The 18358-nt window shown below is 38.4% G+C and overlaps 1 protein-coding gene across 3 annotated transcripts in view; it reads left to right on the plus strand.

The window, feature by feature from the left end:
* Positions 1-18358, plus strand: part of Wnk3 (WNK lysine deficient protein kinase 3) — a 201598-nt gene that overhangs the window by 56422 nt on the left and 126818 nt on the right. For all 3 annotated transcript variants that reach the window (XM_029554369.1, XM_029554370.1, XM_029554371.1), the window contains exons 6-7: positions 11651-11739; positions 16274-16493. In XM_029554369.1, the coding sequence (XP_029410229.1) occupies positions 11651-11739; positions 16274-16493 (309 nt within the window). The remainder of the gene's footprint in view (positions 1-11650; positions 11740-16273; positions 16494-18358) is intronic.

The raw sequence follows: 18358 nt of genomic DNA on the forward strand, positions 1-18358 counted from the left end.
CTGGTTAGCTGGGGCTGAAAAATCAGCTGTAAGTAACAAGAGACCAGCATCACTGTGGTGAAGTCTTCTGGGAGGTATTTCCTCAGGGTCAGCACACAGAGGGGACCTGCACCTCTATTTCAAGCTGGAAGCGGGACTTGGTAATGTGTAAGAGTCTCCTGCATGGTTCTGGTGTTGAAAGCATGAAGGGGTCACAGAGAGCAGCTGAGGCTTGGCACTCTGAGAGGCCAGGAAAGGCCATAGGTGAAGGTGCAGCTTCAGTTGCAGCGAAGACCCTAGGATTGAAGGGGTCATGGAGAGATTATGAGGCTTTGCACCCCAAGAGGCAAGAAGAGGCCATTGGTGAAGGTGTAGCCTCAGTTTCAGTGGAGACCCCAGCTTTTTGGAGATGCCGGGACCATGGGACGACCACCAAGGACAGCAGTAAGTGTGGAGTGGAGCTGGCCTCGGTCTGCAAGACGAGCTATGTTTGTTGTGGACTGCAGAGTCAGAGCAGTGGAGCTGCCAGTACCCTTTGGAGCCCAGAAGATCATGAGTAAATCCCAGATGCCCAGCCTTGAGCTACTTTGCTGGACTTTGGTTTTGCTTAGGTGTGCCCGATTCTTCCCTTTGAAACAAGGCTGTGCTTGTTTTGGATTTTACAGAAGCCCACCCACAGTTGAGACTTTTAAAAGAGACTATGAACTTTTATGTGTTTGGATTTTTAAGGACTGTGGGGTTTTTAAGGTTGTACTGTCTTATGTTATGATATTAACATCATATCTTGGGGACAGAAATTGGAAAGTTATGGTTTAATAGTGATGTTTGTGTGTCAAGTTGACAAGGGGTCAATTGTGCTGGATAGCTTTAGTGTCAACTTGACACACCTGGGTTGAGGGAGCCTCTGTGGGTGGTGCCACCCCTGGGCAGGTGGGCCTGTGTTGCATAATAAAGCAGGCTGAGCAGGGGCCAGGGGAGCAAACCAGTAAGCAGCTTTCCTCCATGACCTGTACTCCAGCTCCTGCTTCTAGGTTCCTGCCCTGAGTTCCTACCTTGGGCTCCCTGATGAACTGCGACCTGGGAGATGTAAGCTGAATAAAGCCTTTCCTCCCCAAGTTGGTAGCAGTCAGAATGTTTTGTCACAGCAATGAAGAAACAAACTAGGACAGTGGGTGAGGTTTAATATAGGGGTCCTATCCAAGAACACAGACTTTGCAGTCTCTTATTCTCTAGAACTTAGCCAGTTGTGGTCTTCTGTGTGCATTGTACTCTGTTGTATAAAGAAGCTTCGCTGGTAAGAGTTGAGGGATATACTAGTATTCTCTCCACCCCCATTCCACTATGTTCCATGAGCCTTAGGTGTAGAGGTTCCGCTGTAGATAGGTCACCTAATTATGGGCATCTCTCAGACATACACTCTCTGTGTGTGACCATTTAAGGAACTCTGCAGTTGCCTCCATCTGTTGCGAAAGGAAGCTGCTTTGATGAGTGGTATATGGTGTCCTTGTCTGTAAATATAAGGATTTATATTTAGCATATCATAAGAAATTTCACTTGTTTAGAGATATGACAGAGGTAGGATTTTTCTCTAGGATCACTTTATATTTTATGTTTATGTGTGTATTGCATGCACATATGCAAGTGCACCTGTGTTGTGCAATGCCTGTGGAAGACAGAAGAGGGCATCAGATCCCCTGGAACCGGAGTTACAGACGGTTATTAGCTGCCATGTGGGTGCTCAGATTCAAAACCAGGTCTTCTGCAAAAGCAGTACTCTCTTACCAGTACTCTTAACTGCTGAGTCATCTCTCTAGCCCCAATTTTAAAATTTTTTAAAATTTATTTTTGGTGTATGAGTGTTTTGCCTCCATGTATGTAGGTGCACCACTTGCATGTAATGGCCATGGAGGCCAGAAGAGAGCATTGGCTCCCCTGGAACTGGAGTTACAGATACTTGTTAGCTGCTGTGTGGGTACTGGGAACCAAACCCCTGTCCTCCATAAGAGCCGCCAGTGCTCTTAACCACTGAGCCATTTCTCTAGCCCATTTAGTTACTTTATAATATACTGCATTATTGACTCTAATCACTCTGCTATACAATAGATTTCAAAGCTTATTCCTGCTTAATTGCAACTTGTAATCATTAAATGACAATTCCTAATTCCTTCCCTTCCTTCCTAGCTTCTGGTAACCTCCACTCTTTTCTTATGTAAGTTTGACTCTTAAATTCCATTCTGTTTTTTTTTTCTACAGCTATGAGTTTGATTCTCTTAGATTTCACATATAATGAGATCATGAGATCTTTGTCTTCTAATACCTGGTTTATTTAATTTCTATAATTGATATATTTTTGGTTTATTCATACTGTTGCTCAAAATGACAAAATTTCTTCTTTAAGGCTATTTCATGACGTACATATATACCATGTTTTTTTATGTATCATCAATGGATATTTAAGTTGTTTCTTTATCTTGACTATTCTGTAGTGTCATAGTGAACATCACTGTAATGAAGATATCCCTTTGACATGTCAACTCTAATTTCTTTGGATGTATTCTAGAAGATAGCTTGCCATAGTAGTTCTGTTTTAGTTTTTTGAGGCGTCTCTGTACCTTTTCTGTAATAACTGTATTAATTCATATTCCTACCAACAGTACACAAGGGTTCTCTTTTCTATTCAGGCACTCTGCCACTGACATAGAGTTTCTCCTTTCTACATATCCTTGCTAACACTTGTTTTTTTTTTTTTTTTTTTTTGATAATAGCCATTGTAACAGGTTTACCTTTGAAAATGAATGCTGTATACCATATGCTTTAATATTTCTGTCTCTACAAGATAAGTATAGGTAATGAATATGAAAATCAGAGGCAGTGATTTTTCCAACTTCTCATAGCTACTAATAACACCGGGACTAAGTCTGACATATTTGTACAGGGAGAAAATAAGAAATGAGTATAATCCAAGTGAGGGAGTGTATGAGTCTTTTGCTTGAATGTATGTAAAAGCACCACATGCATGCAATCATCTGTGGAGGCCAGAAGAGGGCATCAGATCCCCTGGAACTAGAGTTACAAAATGGTTGTTAGCTGCTGTGTGGGTGCTGGGAACTGAACCCAGGTCCTCTGGAAGAGCAGCCAGCACTCCCAACTTCTGTGCCATCTCTCTAGCCCGCTGTTTTGTTTTGTTTTTTGGTTTGTTTTTTTTTTTTTTGAGACATGGTCTTAACTATGTAGCCCCATTTGACCTGGAACTTTCTATGTAGACTAGGCTGTCCTTGAGCTCATAAAGGTACATGGTGCTGGCAAACATTTGACAACTGACGATGTGTAAAGAAAATCATTGATTTCTAGTATTTCCTTTTTTCCCACTATGGCTAATTTCAGGTTACTTTGTGACCTCACTGAATGCAAAGTTGGGAAGACATGCATAGTGGTATTTCTATCACACGCACACACACACGCACACATACACACACACACAGGTTGTAAATTTCAAATACATAAATAATGGTAAAACGTAATGAAAGAGGGAGTAGTCTTTTCACCTTGGCTTTTAGTATAATGTATCTAGTTATAAATTTATATAATTCAATTTGAAATTCCTGCCTTTTACAATTGGTTTGCAAAATTCCTTCAAAGTAATAGATTATATAAGTTGCTTTGAGCCAGCTCCAGCATACAATATTATACAATGTATTGACCTTGATTATATCCCAGTTTGAACAAATCAACTGTAAAAGGACATCATTTAGATGTTTTAAAAATTTTGAATACAGAGTACATTTTAGATGACATTCAAGAACTATTAATTACTTTAGGCATAATGACATTTTAAATTTTTGCTATTTTAAATTATTTTTATTTTTTGGCTTTTTTTGAGGCAGGGTCTACCCCAGTTGACCTGGAACTCACTATGTAGACTGCCAGGCTGGCTTTGATCTCACAGAGATCGTCCTGCCTCTGATAATGACATATTTTTTTTTAAAGTTCTTTATGCAATAAAGATATAAAGTAAAAATATTATGGATGAAGTGACATGATCATGCCTTGTATTTGCTTTAAAATATTCCAAGATATGAAGGTGTAGGGGTAGGTAGCTGGAATAAGGTTAACAATGATGATCATTGTTAAATGTGATCAGAGTTATGTGGTGGTTCATTGTACCATTCAACTTTTTAGTATGTTTCAAAGTTTCTATAAAACTTAGAAAAAAAGCTACAATGCAATTTTAGTTTTGGCCATTAATTTGAAGAGCCTTTTTAATTAGAAGAGTATTTGGTGCTATTTTCACTTACATGCAGAAGAAGGCATGAATTACTCAGGAAATCAGGGAGAGGTCAGTGGAAAGGTCACTCCATTTTTATTGTTTTGAAACAGGGTCTCACTGTGTAGCTGTGTGACCTTGAACTCATGATCCTTCTACATTAGTCTCCCAAGTGCTATACATAGTATTTCTTTTTGTGATTCTGGAGATCAAATCGAATGTTGAAGGAATGCTAGGCAAGTGGTCTACAATTGATCCACACCCTCAGCATAACTGCAGTTTGGAATGTCTATTATTTTATTTTGAAGTCAGAAAAATGCCATATCACAGTACACATTTCCATCTGTCTGGAAGCTTCTTGAATTTTGGATCCAGATTAACTCCTAATCTTGCCATATGTCTTAGTTTGTTTCTTCATTGCTGTAACAAAACACTCTGACCGCTACCAACTTGGGGAGGAAAGGGTTTATTCAGCTTACATCTCCCAGGTCGCAGTTCATCAGGGAGCCCAAGGTAGGAGGAACTCAGGGCAGGAACCTGGAAGCAGGAGCTGGAGCACAGGTCCTGGAGGAACGCTGCTTACTGGTTTGCTCCCTTGGCCCCTGCTCAGCCTGCTTTATTATGCAACACAGGCCCACCTGCCCAGGGGTGGCACCACCCACAGTGGGATGTGCCCTCCCACATCACTCATCAAGAAGATACCCCTCAGACATGGCCACAGGCCAGTCCAATAGAGGAAATTCCCCAGTTGTGGCTCCCTCAACCCAGGTGTGTCAAGTTGACACTAAAGCTATCCAGCACACTGTATTTGTCTCATGTGTGATAACAGATTTTGTGATTCTGTTTTTTGTGAAGTAGTGTTGTAGGCCCAGAAGTACATCTTAGATTTCCTTGATCCATGACAGTTATCCTATTATACCTTTCTACTTCCAGCTTAATTTGTAATTTTCTGTTAAATGACAGCAAAAGATAGTAAAATGTAATACAAGCAGATGAAAGTAGCCAACATGTTTATTATAGGGACATTATTAATTATCTGGACATCATTTATGTCTATTTTTAAAGTGTGCATACAAAGTAGTAGGCATCTTTTTGGCATTCTTCATACATATATATGTATGTGTGAGTGTGTGCGTGTGTGTAAGAAAGAGAGTGAGAGAAAAAGAGAGAAAGAGACAGAGACAGAGAGAGGAAAGTGGAAAGGGGACCATGAAAGGTGGGGAGAGACTGAGAGTAATGGAATACATATGATATGAAAGCACACTGAAGCCTGTGGGAGAGGGACCAGGAAAATGCAGCAGTGGGATAGGGAGGGTAGTGAGGATGAGGGATGAATAAGAATACCCTCCCTATCCCACTGCTGCGTTTTCCTGGTCCCTCTCCCACAGGCTTCAGTGTGCTTTCATATCATATGTATTCCATTACTCTCAGCCTCTCCCCACCTTTCATGGTCCCCTTTCTACTTTCCTCTCTCTGTCTCTGTCTCTGTCTCTTTCTCTCTTTTTCTCTCACTCTCTTTCTTACACACACGCACACACTCACACATTTAGATTCTGAATATGATACAAAACATGAATTCTGGCTTACTTTGTATAACTTAATGATTCCCAGTAGCATCCTTTTTTTCTGGCAAATGCCATAATTTTATTATTCTTTATAGCTGAATAAAATTGTATTGTATATGTGTACCACATTTTCATTATCCATTCATCTGTTGATAATGGTTCATTTCTTAGCTGTTGTAAATTGTGTAGCATTAAACAAAAATTGTTCAAGTATCTTTGTAGTATGTTGACCTAAACTCCTTTGGGTATATACCCTGGACTTTTATAGCTGGGCCATATTGTAGTTATTTGTTTGCTTTTCGGAGGAGCCGCCATACTTATTTCTATAGTGCCTATGCCATATTCCATTCCTAACAGTAGTGAATAAAGTTCCACTTTCCCAGATATTTGTCAGCATTTGTCTTTTTTTAATTTTTGGAAACTAATTGTTTATTCTTTATTTTATTTTTAATTAATTAATTAGTTAGTTAATTAAATGTGTATAAGTGTTAGGCCTGCATGTATGTAAGTGTACCTGTGCCATGCAGTACCTGCAGAGGACAGAAGAGAGCATCAGATCTCCCTCCTGGAACTAGAATTACGAAACTAGGTTAGCCACCATGTGGGTGCTGGTATTCAAACCCAGGTTTTCTGCAAGAACAGCCAGGCTCATAACTACTGAGGCATCTCTCCAGCCCCATATTCTTTATTTTATTTTAAAATGTTTTTGTTTGGCTTTTTTTGAGACAGGGTCTCACTGTGTAGCCCTGGTTTACCTCGAACTCACTATGTAGACCAGGCTGGCCTTGAACTCACAGAGATCTGCCTGCCTCTGCCTCCCAAGTGTTGGAATTAAAGGTGTATACCACCATGGCAGGCTTCCTATTACATGTATTCCATTACTGTCTTTATTTCCCAGTCCCTTATGATCTCTTCCTCCCCTCTCATGAACTCTTTTCTAGTTCTTTGACCTATAAACATATGCATACATAAATACACATGTATATACACATGTATAAATTTTAATCTAGGTTCTGTATATGTGCAAAATCATATGGTATTTGTCTTGCCATATTTTTTTAGCATGATCATTTCTAGTTGTTTCCATCCTGAAAATGTCATTATTTCATTTTATTTTAAGACTGCATAAAATTCCATTATGTATATGTTACAGCATTTTCTTTATCTATTAATGGGCATCTAGGCTGATTCCATTTCTCTTGTGAATAGTGTGGTTGTAAACATGGATGTATGGTCATTTTTGTGGTAGGTTGACATAGAGTCCTTTGAGTATGTACCCAAGAATTTATAGCTGGATCATATAGTAGTTTTTTTTAGTTTTTAGTTTTTTAGTTTTTTGAGGAACCTCCATAATAATAATAATTTCCATAGTGGCTGCAGAAGTTTATGTTCCCATTGGTAATAACAGTTTCTCTTTCACCATCCTCACCAACACTGTTGTCATTTAAATGTTTTCTTTCTTTAAATTTATTTTATTTTTAATTATGTGTATGGGTATGCGCAGTTGAATGCAGGTGCCTACAGAGATGAGAAGAGGGCATCAAAAACTAGAAGAGTTACAGGTGGTTGTAGGCTGCCCCATGTGGCTGTTGGGAACCAAACTCAGGTCCTCTGTAACTGATGAGCCATCTCTTTATCTCCTTAAATGTTTCCTTGATAGCCATTCTGATTGGGATAAGATGGAATTTCAAGGCAGTTTTAGTTTGTATTTCTCTATTGGCTGAAGATATTGAATACTTAAGTATTTCTTGATAATTTGTATTTTCACTTTTGATAACTGTCTGTTCATTTCATTAATCTGCATACTGATTTTGAAGATTTATTTTGTTAGTGTTTAAGTTTTGCAATTCTTTACATATTCTAGATATTAATCCCATGTCTGATATGTAGTTGTCAAGATGGAAGATCTGTCCTTGTATGTTTAAAAGTTCTAGGGCTGGAGCGGTGGCTCAGCGGTTTAGAGCACTGGCTGCTTTTACAGAGGACCCAGAGTCAATTCCCAGCACCTACATGGTGGTTAATAACCATCTGTAACTCCAGTTCCAGAGGATCTGATGCCCTCTTCTGTACTCCACTGGTACTGCACAACATGGGTGCAGTTATACATATGCAGGCATAACACTTAAACACATAAAATAAAAATAACTAAAATAACTAAATAAATAAATCTCCTAAGTATTAATCACCGTATTAAAGGCATTCCTCCACTTCATGGTTTTTGAGCTCCATAGCAGTGAACAGCAGGTAGATAGGTTGGTCCACCTCCTGACCTTGGGCTCAGAGCTGTCAAACTCCAGAATTATTCTCAGTTGATGAGGTCTGCTGCATGCAACTAAGGACAGGGTTACTTTTCCCTGTGCATTTCACTGCCTTAGGCAAGCTTCCTGCCACCTGCCTTTTTGGTTTATTACTCTTGGCTTCCTAGCTCTCTGCAACTGCCTCCCAGGGCTGTCTCCTGCCCAGTGCAGCTTAGTTTCTGATAATGCGTTCTATTTTAAAGTAATGCCGAACCTCTATCCTCTGAGTCATGCAGAGTAACAAAATGGGGTTCCTCTCTCTTTCTATCCCATCCACTGGAGGAATCACTGTCTCACCTCAGCTGGTTTTGAGGCTTGTGAGGACTGTGGGCTTGACCTGAGGATAGAACTGCCCATATTTTTCTCCTGGGCTTCATGGCTTACCTGTGGGAAGGAGGCTTTGGTTCTCTCTTTGTTAGGGAACTTCACTCTTGGAATTGGTGTGGCTTCTTTTTTTGTGTGTTGCCCATTTTTTTTCTCTGCACTTTACACATACCTTGTCATTACTTTTGTGACTTTCTGAAGTTCTTCCTTTCTTTCTGTATAGAATAGAGTCTATTTTTCTTTCTCTGATTTCTCTCCTTTAGTGGGTCACACAGAAGCAGCTTCTCACCCACCGTCTTAGCTACTTTTTAAAATTTACCTTTCTGGACTTCTTTATTTCTTCTTAAACTCCAAAAACTTAATAATTTGCTTAAGGAAAGATTCTCTCAGTGTTTTAGTATTGCTTAAGAAAAAAATACTATAGATTTCTCCAAAGTTTTTATGTATTTATGTTTTCATACATGGCTATTTAGATTTATATGTATGAGCCCAAACAATGCTGTTTGTTTATAGTTTCTAGTCATTTTAGAAGATTTTGAAATATATTGAATTCAGGGAATTATAAATAGAGAAGCCTTTGCTTTCAGGTTTGTGGGGAGGGGGAGAGACTAGAATTTGATAAGTAGCTCAGGGTAGCCTTGAAACTTGTGATCCTCCTACCTTCACTTCTCTAATAGTGGAATTGCAGGCATGTGCAACTTTGCTGAACTTCCAAAGTTTTAAAAATAACATTCTTTTTGCCTAGCCTAGTGGTGCATGTCTGTGAATCCAGCTACTTGGGAATTTGAGACAGGATCAATGAGATTGAGGCCAGCCCAGGCAACATAGTGAGATCCTTCCTCAAAGCAAGCAAAGAAGCAAACAAAAAAACCTATTTTTCTCTGATTCCAAAAAGTAATTATTTTTCTTTCTTAAGTTCTTTTTTTACATTTTAGTTTCAAAATTTTATTTCATTCTCTCTCCTTTCTTCTCTGTCTCTGTCTCTGTCTGTCTGTCTGTCTGTCTGTCTCTCTCTCTCTCTCTCTCTCTCTCTCTCTCTCTCTGTGTGTGTGTGTGTGTGTGTGTGTGTGTGTGTGTACGGAATATACTGACAAATGCTCACATATGGAGGTCAGAGAACAGCTCTCAGGAGTCATTCTCTCCGGCCACCTCGTGGAATGTGGAAAATAACTCGTGTTAAGCTGTCTCACTGTCCCCCCCCTTTTTATTTTACATTTTATTTATCACGGGGGAGGGTGAGAAGGTGGGAAATGCATTCATGTCACAGTGTAAGTGTGTAGGTCAGAGGAAAATTTGTGGTAATCAGTTCTCTCCTACCTTTATGTGGGATCATGGGATCAGTCTCAGGTCATCAGGCTTGGTGGTAAAGGCCTTTAACCTACTGAGCAATCTTGAAACACCATTATTTATTATATTTTCTTTTTCTTTTAAAAAAATTATTATTTTTATTTTATGTGTATAAGCGTATTGCCTGCATACATACAAGTGTATCTATGGATCCCCTGGAACTGGAGTTACAGATAGTTGTTAGCTGCTATGTGGGTTCTGGGAATTGAACTTGGGTCCTCTGTAAGAGCAGTCAGTGCTCTTAACCGCTGAGCCATCTGTCCAGCCCCTTTCTCTTTCTTTCGAAAATAATGTGTGTCTGCATGCATGTACTCATGCAGGTGCCTGTGGAGGCCAGAAGAAAGTGTCAGATTCCCAGGAGTTGAAGTTATAGGTGGTTTTGATCTCCCTGATTTGTGTGCTAAAAATTGAACTTGAGTTCTCTAGAAGAATAGCAAGTGCTCTTAACCGTTGACCCATCTTTCTAGCCCCTATCATAGTTTCTTAATTGAGGTTATAATGACATATATTTGACATTCTGTTTTTCCCTATTATTTCATATTAAACTGTGAGAATTCCCCAGATCATTAATTACTTTGAGAATAATTTTAGTCTCTGTATATTACCAATATGTAAAAATTAATATATAAAATTACTTTGGCTGTTAGCGTTTGTTTGTTGTTGATAATTTTTCATTTGTGGAACTGTGAGAAATTTCTTTTGAAAAAAGTTAAACTTGGGGCTGGAGAGATGGCTCAGCAGTTAAGGGCACTGGCTGCTCTTGCAGAGGACCCAGGTTCAATTCCCAGCACCTACATGGCTGCCAGTAACCGTCTGTAACTCCAGTTCCAGGGGAATCCAATGCCCTGTTCTGACCACCACAGGTATTGTACCAATCGGGTGCGCTTACATACATGCAGGCAATACACTTATACACATAAAATAAAAATAATAAATAAAATATTTTTATTTATTTATTTATTTTTTTTGAGACAGGATCTCCCTGTAGCCCCAGCTAGGCTGGAACTCACTATGTAGGCCAGGCTGGCCTTGAACTCACAGAGATCTGCGTGCCTCTGCCTCCCAAGTGCTGGGATTAAAGGCTTGTGCCACCATACCCGTTCTATAAAATATTTTTTAAAAGAGAAAAAAGTTAAACTTGGGCTGGCAAGTTTGCTCAGTGGACAAAGGCACTTTCTTTTAAGCGTGACAACCCGAGCTCGCCCCAAGTTGTCTTCTCATTTCCACACATGTACTGTGGCATCCCACCAATAATAATAAATAAAATGTAATATAAATTTTTTTTCTCTTTTGATATTTTAAAATATTTTATTATTTTTATTTCATGTGTTTGAGTGTATTGTCTACATGCATGTGAGTGCACCTGTGTCGTGCAATGCCACGGAGGTCAGAAGAGGGCCTCGGATTCCCCTGGAACTGGAGTTAAGGATGGTTCCTAGCCACGATGTGGGTGCTGGGAATCGAACCCGGGTTCTCTGCAAGAGCAGTCAGTGCTCTTAACTGCTGAGCCATCTCTCCTACCCCTGATTTATTTTATTTTGTGTGTGTGTTATGTGTGTGAGTGTTTTGCTTGCATGTATGTGAGTGCCAGTGGAGGTAAGAAGAGGGCATTAGAGTCTCTAAAACTGGAGTTACAGATGATTGTTAACTACCAGGTGGGTGCTAGAAACCAAACCTGGGTCCTATGCAAGAATAGCCAGTCCTCCTAACTGCTGAGCTCCTGAATAAAATGTAATTTTAAAAAGTTAAACTTATATGTGTAATTATTGAGTAGTTAATGTAGTTTTAGGATAAAAATAATATTTAATAGATGTCATGTTGACTTGGACTTTGAATTGCTTAATGTGTAACAAAAAACCATTTTCTTTTCCCAGGGCATAAAACCAGCCAGCTTCAATAAAGTCACTGACCCTGAAGTCAAAGAAATAATTGAAGGATGTATTCGACAAAACAAATCTGAAAGGTGAGTGAAATTATTACAAAGTAACATAAATTTTTATCCTGTGCTAGAGTGATATTTATCATTGCATGTCATTCAGTGTTTTAGACTTTGATATCATGTGCTTAGTTTGAACTGACATTTGTGTGTGCTGTAATACTTTCATCATCATTAGCCATCAACTTAATAGTCAGTAGGCCTCTACAAATTACCTACTTCAAATAGTTGAGAGTAAATAGATGTATCACATTTGATCATATATCTTTGTGCCAACAATAATGGTAAAACTAATACAGATATTTTTGTTCAAGAATGAATATTCTGTATTTATTCATATCAAAATTTATGTTTTTGTATAGACAACTGCTTTTAGTGTTGACTTTCAGAACTTCCCTTTAATTTGAGCTTTGTACAATTACTGATTGATAGTTTCTTTTTTAAGATTTGTTTTTTTTATTGTATATGTATGTGTATTGTATATGTATGTATGTATTGTATATGTATGTGTATATATATATGTGCACCACATGCATACAAGACGTGTCTCAGGAGGCCAGAAGAGGGCTTTGGATCCACTACAGCTGGAGTTACAGGTGGTTGTGAGCTGCTGGGTGTGAGTGCTAGAACGCAAACTCAGGTGCTCTGGAAGATCAGCAAATGCTCTAAATGGCTAAGCCATCTCTCCAGCCCCATTTTAGCCATTTTTTTTGGTCTTTTTGACACAGGGTTTCCCTGTAGCCCCAGCCAACCTGGAACTGACTATGTACAGGCTGGCCTTGAACTCACAGAGCCTCTCCCTCCCAAGTGCTGGGATTCAAGCTGTGTGCCACCACGCCTGGCACCATTTTTAAGTGTGCCATTCAGAGGCATACTTTAAGTACATTACTTTTTAAAATTTTTAAGTTTTTATTGAAAATTAGACAATTTATGGTAAAATCAAAGCAGTTGCCATGAATACTAATGGTATTATCTCATTCAGCATATCCAACATTCAAATACATTCTTATCAGTATATATCTATCACCACTATTGAGCCCTGGAAATTTTTTTTATCATTCTAAACTATAACTGTGTAACCACCAATAACTCAGAATTTTTCCTTCCAGAACCAGATAATATATGTTCTACTTTATGTCTCTGTAAATGTGCTTGTTCTAGGCACTTCATATAGGTGGAATCAAATAATTTTTTAAAAATATGCCTTAGTTCACCATAGATTTTTCAAAGCTAATCTCAATTGTATTTTAAAGTCTGAATGAATAATATTCCATTATACATTTATGACACATTTTCTTTATATATTCATGTGTTAATGAATACTTATTTTTACATTTTGGGAGTTTTCTTTCTCTCTGGTACTGGAGATCGAACACAAAGTCTATATATTATGTATTTAGTTAGGCACTTGGGCACCTTTTAGTTATTGTAATACTGTATAAATGCTGGCATATGAGTATTTAAGTCTCTGTTGCCAGATTGGCGTATACACTTAGTAAGAATCATTGGATAATATCATAATACTGTTTAATATTGTTTTAGAGAACCCCTAAATTTTTCCTCTGTAACTGCAACAGTTTATATTTCTACCAGTAGTATATGAAGGCTAACAATTTTTGAACATCTTTATCAGCCTTTATTATTACGTTTTCATTTAATTTTCTTGTGTGTGCAGTACATGTGTGTGTGCAGGTACATGTGGATCCTAAGGAACCCCAAGGACTGTCTTCTACCTCCTTTGAGACAGGGTCTCTCATTGGCCTGGAGCTTGCCAATTAGACTAGACTGTCTGGCCAGTGAGCCCTGGGGATCCTCCTGTCTCTGCATCCCTAGTGCTGGGATTATAAACACATACCACCACACCTGGCATTTTTGTGTGTGGGAGTTATAGGAATTGAACTTAGGTCCTTGGGATTATGAGGCAAGCATTTTATTTACTAACTGAGCTATCTTCCCAGCCCTCTATTTTGTTTGTTTTTTATAATTTCCTTTCTAATGAGTATGAAGTGATAACTCATTATGTTGAGTTATAGTAGTTTAGACATTTTTTTTAAAACTTTAAATTTTAGTGTTGCAGATTGAACTCACGGACTGAGCTATACCCGCTAATCCTAGGACATGCTTTTTTACTTTTCTTTTTTGCTGTTCTGGGAAACAAACCCAAGGCCTCACACATGTTAGGCAAGTGCTGTATTATTGAGCTGCATCCACAGCCCTAAACAGTTTTTTATTGAAGCTGAAAGTATTGGGTTAGGGCCAGTTAGATGGCTCAGTGGGTAAAGGTGCTTGCTGCCAAGCCTGAGAACTTGAGTTCGATCCCCAGGACCCATATGGTAAAAGTAGAGAACCAAATCTCACAAGTTGTCATCTGACCTCTGCATACACACTGGCATGCACATCCCCCCCAATAAATACATAAAATGTAATAAAACGTTAATTGTTTTATTTTAGATTCTGATTGCTGTTTGTATAGCACTGTAATTATGATCAGTCATAAAGAACATTAGAATATTCAAAAGTGTGTTGGAAAAAATTACAGGCCTCAAAGTCACACTAAGATTCAAATCTAGACTCACATCCAGTGTTATCTTAAAGCTACTTATTCCTCAAAATAAGTAGTATGTTGATGATTTTTATAATGAATGTATACAAAATAGTTAATGTATATAAAGTAGTTAACAGTAGGAAGTCATCAATGATAATAGGTTGTTAGTATTTTCTCCTGTTACTGCTGCTTAGTAAAAATACTTAAATTTTTTATTGAGAGACAAAGAGCTCAACTTGGTTATGCTTTCTAAACACATTACACGTTTGTATTAAAACTAAGTAGTTTGAGTCTTTTTTGCTTTTGTCATACTGTCTTAGTTAAATATTTGTCTCTGGATTACTAAAAGTTTACACCTTTAAAAATCCTCCACTTTTCAGACACTGTGTTAGCCATGTCTTTTCTGTTTTAAGTAGTACAGCAAGGGCTCTCTACATAGACATGATGGAAATAGATTAAATATCTTGTGCATATTTTAAGTCCATGAAAGACTCCTTTGACGTCTTATCCTGTTGCTACTCTTCAGAGATGGTTAATCTCTATTAAACTAGGGTTATGTCCATTATATGTATAGTATGGCTAAAATCAGAGTTCTATACTTTAAGAAAACTGCTCGAGCTGAGCATGCTAGTGCATGCCTGAAATCCTAGCAGACAGGAGGCTGAGGCAAGAGAATTGAGATTTGGAGGTATCCTGGGCTGTATAGTGAGACTCTGTCTCAAAACAGGAACAGCAAAAAAGAAAAAAGATACAGACAGTGGATCTACTGTGACCGACACCTCAGTCCTCCTGTTGCCATGTCTTCTCCATCATGATGAATTGCATAAATTCTGAGCTAAAATAAACCTTCCTCAGGACAATGAATGAATGAATGAATGAAAGAAAGAAAGAAAGAAAGAAAGAAAGAAAGAAAGAAAGAAAGAAAGAAAGAAAGAAAGAAAGGAAGGAAGAAAGGAAGGAAGGAAGGAAAGGAAATTACTGGCCATCACAGAACCACATTAACTTTACCTGTGGCATACTTCCAAAGAGTGATGTACACTGATTAAATAGTTGGTTTTAAGAAGTAGTTTTGAAGTAGCGGCTCATTCTGTAGCCCAGGCTGTCCTAGAACTCACTATGTAACCCAGCCCAGCCTTGAACTGGTGGCAAGTGCTGGGATTATAGGTATGGGCTGTCTGACTCGGTAATTGTTAATTGAGTAATATATTCTACTTAAGACATTTGTAAGAGTTTGAAATTCCAGTTTACTTTAGAGTTTATATATCTGGGGAAATTTTATTTTCCTTTGCTTAAGATAGTTGTTTGAGGCATAGTAACTTAAATAAATTCAGTAAATTGTTCTACTTTACAGTTCTCTCTAGGTATAATTTTTTAAAAATTATTTTATAGCCAGATGTGGTGCTGTACACCTTTAATCCCAGCACTTGGGAGGCAGAGGCAGGCGGATCTTTGTGAGTTCAAGGCCAGCATGGTCTACAATGTGAGTTCCAGGCCAGCTGGGGCTACAGGGAGACTCTGTCCCAAAAAGATTAAAAAAAATTATTTTATGTGTATGTATGAGTGCTTTGCCTGGATGTATGTAGGTGTACCTGTGTGTGCAATGCCTGTGACAGGTAGGATGCCTGATCCCCTGGGGCTGGAGTTATAAATAATTGTTAGCCACCATGTGGGTGCTGGGAACCAAGCTTAGGTCCTCTGCAAGAGCAGCCAGTGCTCTTAGATAATGAGCCATCTCTTAAGCCCCCTCTAGGCATTAAGCTTTGTTATCTAGATGTGTTACTGGTCATTAATCTTTAATTAAGGTCACTGTATATGCATGTTAGTTGGGATTTCTTTGTATTCCTAGTAATAAGTTAAATATAAGATGTAGCTTTATAACAAGGCAGATTAATGGTTTAAAACATAGGCAATTTAAAGTAAGTTTCTCACTTTGATGTGCTTAACTTTTTCTAATTAAAGGATCATATCCTGTTTGATTGGAAGAATTGATAATGAGATATATATTTTATTTATTAGGTTATCTATCAGGGACCTACTAAACCACGCATTTTTTGCTGAGGATACAGGATTGAGGGTGGAGTTAGCAGAAGATGATGATTGCTCAAATTCATCCCTGGCTCTAAGACTCTGGGTTGAAGACCCTAAAAAATTAAAAGGCAAACATAAAGACAATGAAGCTATTGAATTCAGTTTCAATTTAGAAACAGATACACCTGAGGAAGTAGCATATGAAATGGTAAGTAAATCTTAGTGACGTTTTCCCTATCCTTTACAGTAACAGGACTGATTCCTTTGTACTTCTCATTCCTTTCTTTTTTTCTCGATTTCTTCTGCTCTCTCTCTTCCTCTCTCTTGCCCTCTTTCTCTCTGTGTACAAGAGGAAAACAATGAGGAAATCAAAGTGTAAGGTCCAGGAAAATAAACCCATGGCTGAGCATAGTTGGGGCACTGGCAGGGTTGTTCAGAAGAATTCAGAAAATTGGACAGACTTACAGAGACCTACATGTCGCTGGATCCAGAAGCTCTGTGCTGGGAGGCAGGATTCCAGGCAGGCAAAGTTCACTCTATCATTAATGCACCAGGTATTCCACCCATCTATTTAGCATAACTTAAGGTGAGCCTGCCTTCCTATGGATGGCCCTATGACCAGATGATTGACCAGTGAAACTGAAAAAATGCGTTTCCCAACAGATAGACTAGTGATTTTATAGTCTTGACCAGTTAAACTTATGGGGATATTTGCTACTGTAACATTCCTCTCTGAAGAGCTAACCCTAAAATCTTTTAGGGATTAGATAAGAGCTCCCAAATACTTTTGACATTTTTGGCCTTTGGAACAGAGTATGCTGCTAAAAGGCCCAAGGACATTTTGACTTGTAGCCAAGAAACTGCCTACTTTTGCGGGTGGGGTCTTTTTACCCTAACCACCTAGTCAATTTCTACCTCTTATCATACCACCCTCTGAGGAGGTTATCCAAATTGCCAACTGGGAATCAGGACGCTGACAGCTCTGGCTTCTTCCATGCTCAATAGGGGCACAGGATGTGGCAACTGGGGTACCTATTCAATGGGTCTATTTAAAAAACTCCCAAATTGCATAACTCTTAACTGTCAGGAGAAAAGAAAGGCCTTGACTGATGCCTAGGGGATGTGAACGAGAAGTAAAGGCAAGAGTAGTTAGCATTATAAGTTCTAGATAGGGAACCAAAAAAAAAGGTCAGAACAGGGAAAATTTCAAATGTCCAAACCAAAGTCCATTAGAATTTCTTGACAAGGGCTTCCAAAAGCATTTATCTGTTGGGTTCCTCCTCAATTTTCTTTTGGTCACCAAGGCTAGGCTTTAGAGTAATGAACTTGGGATTTGTTTTCAGGCATTTTGATAGCTGTTGGAGTGGCTAGAATCAGTATCAGTTCCCTCCCAAATGGCTTCTAGACAGGAGAAGACAACAAATTTCTCTCCTAGACAGGAGAGAAAACAAATTTAGTCATCATTTAATTTTTAGGCTAGAACAATAGTGGGCTTGTCTTTCTTGGCTGCAGGTAGGCACAGCAGTATTATAGACCAAGATTTGAAGTCTTTCATCTAAGTAGCATTTTCTTATTAGAAACAATATCATCAATGAAAAATAATTGTCTAAATAACATCTTATATGGACTTAAGTCTAAAGCCTGGAAAGTGTAATCCCTTGAACTCTTAAAGAAATATACTCATCACTTTAATCTTTGGTTATACTTTCTTCTTGGGTATTTAAGACCATGAAGTTGGCCCAAATAAACCAATTTGTTTTTACTCTTAAGGTTAGTTGAAGATCTGGTCCTCAGGGGCCACATGGGCTTGGGAGAAGCTCCTGGTTCCTTTGTCTTTTCTTTTACCAGTTCCATCTATGTGAGGATACTGACTTAACCTTTAAAAGTAGCATACTTCCTCTTCCAGCCTCTTTTAAAACTGTATTTTATTTAACATTGTATTTTTCTGTTTTTTAATTCTTTGAGAATTTCATACATGTATACAATGAAATGAGATCACACACACACCCATTTTCTCCCTTAAACTCCTCCATATCTCCTTAATACCTCCCTCTCTTTTTTTAAAATTAAAAA

This window comes from Nannospalax galili, unplaced genomic scaffold (genome assembly GCF_000622305.1).
Source record: "Nannospalax galili isolate Female #2095 unplaced genomic scaffold, S.galili_v1.0 scaffold225, whole genome shotgun sequence".
NCBI lineage: Eukaryota > Metazoa > Chordata > Mammalia > Rodentia > Spalacidae > Nannospalax > Nannospalax galili.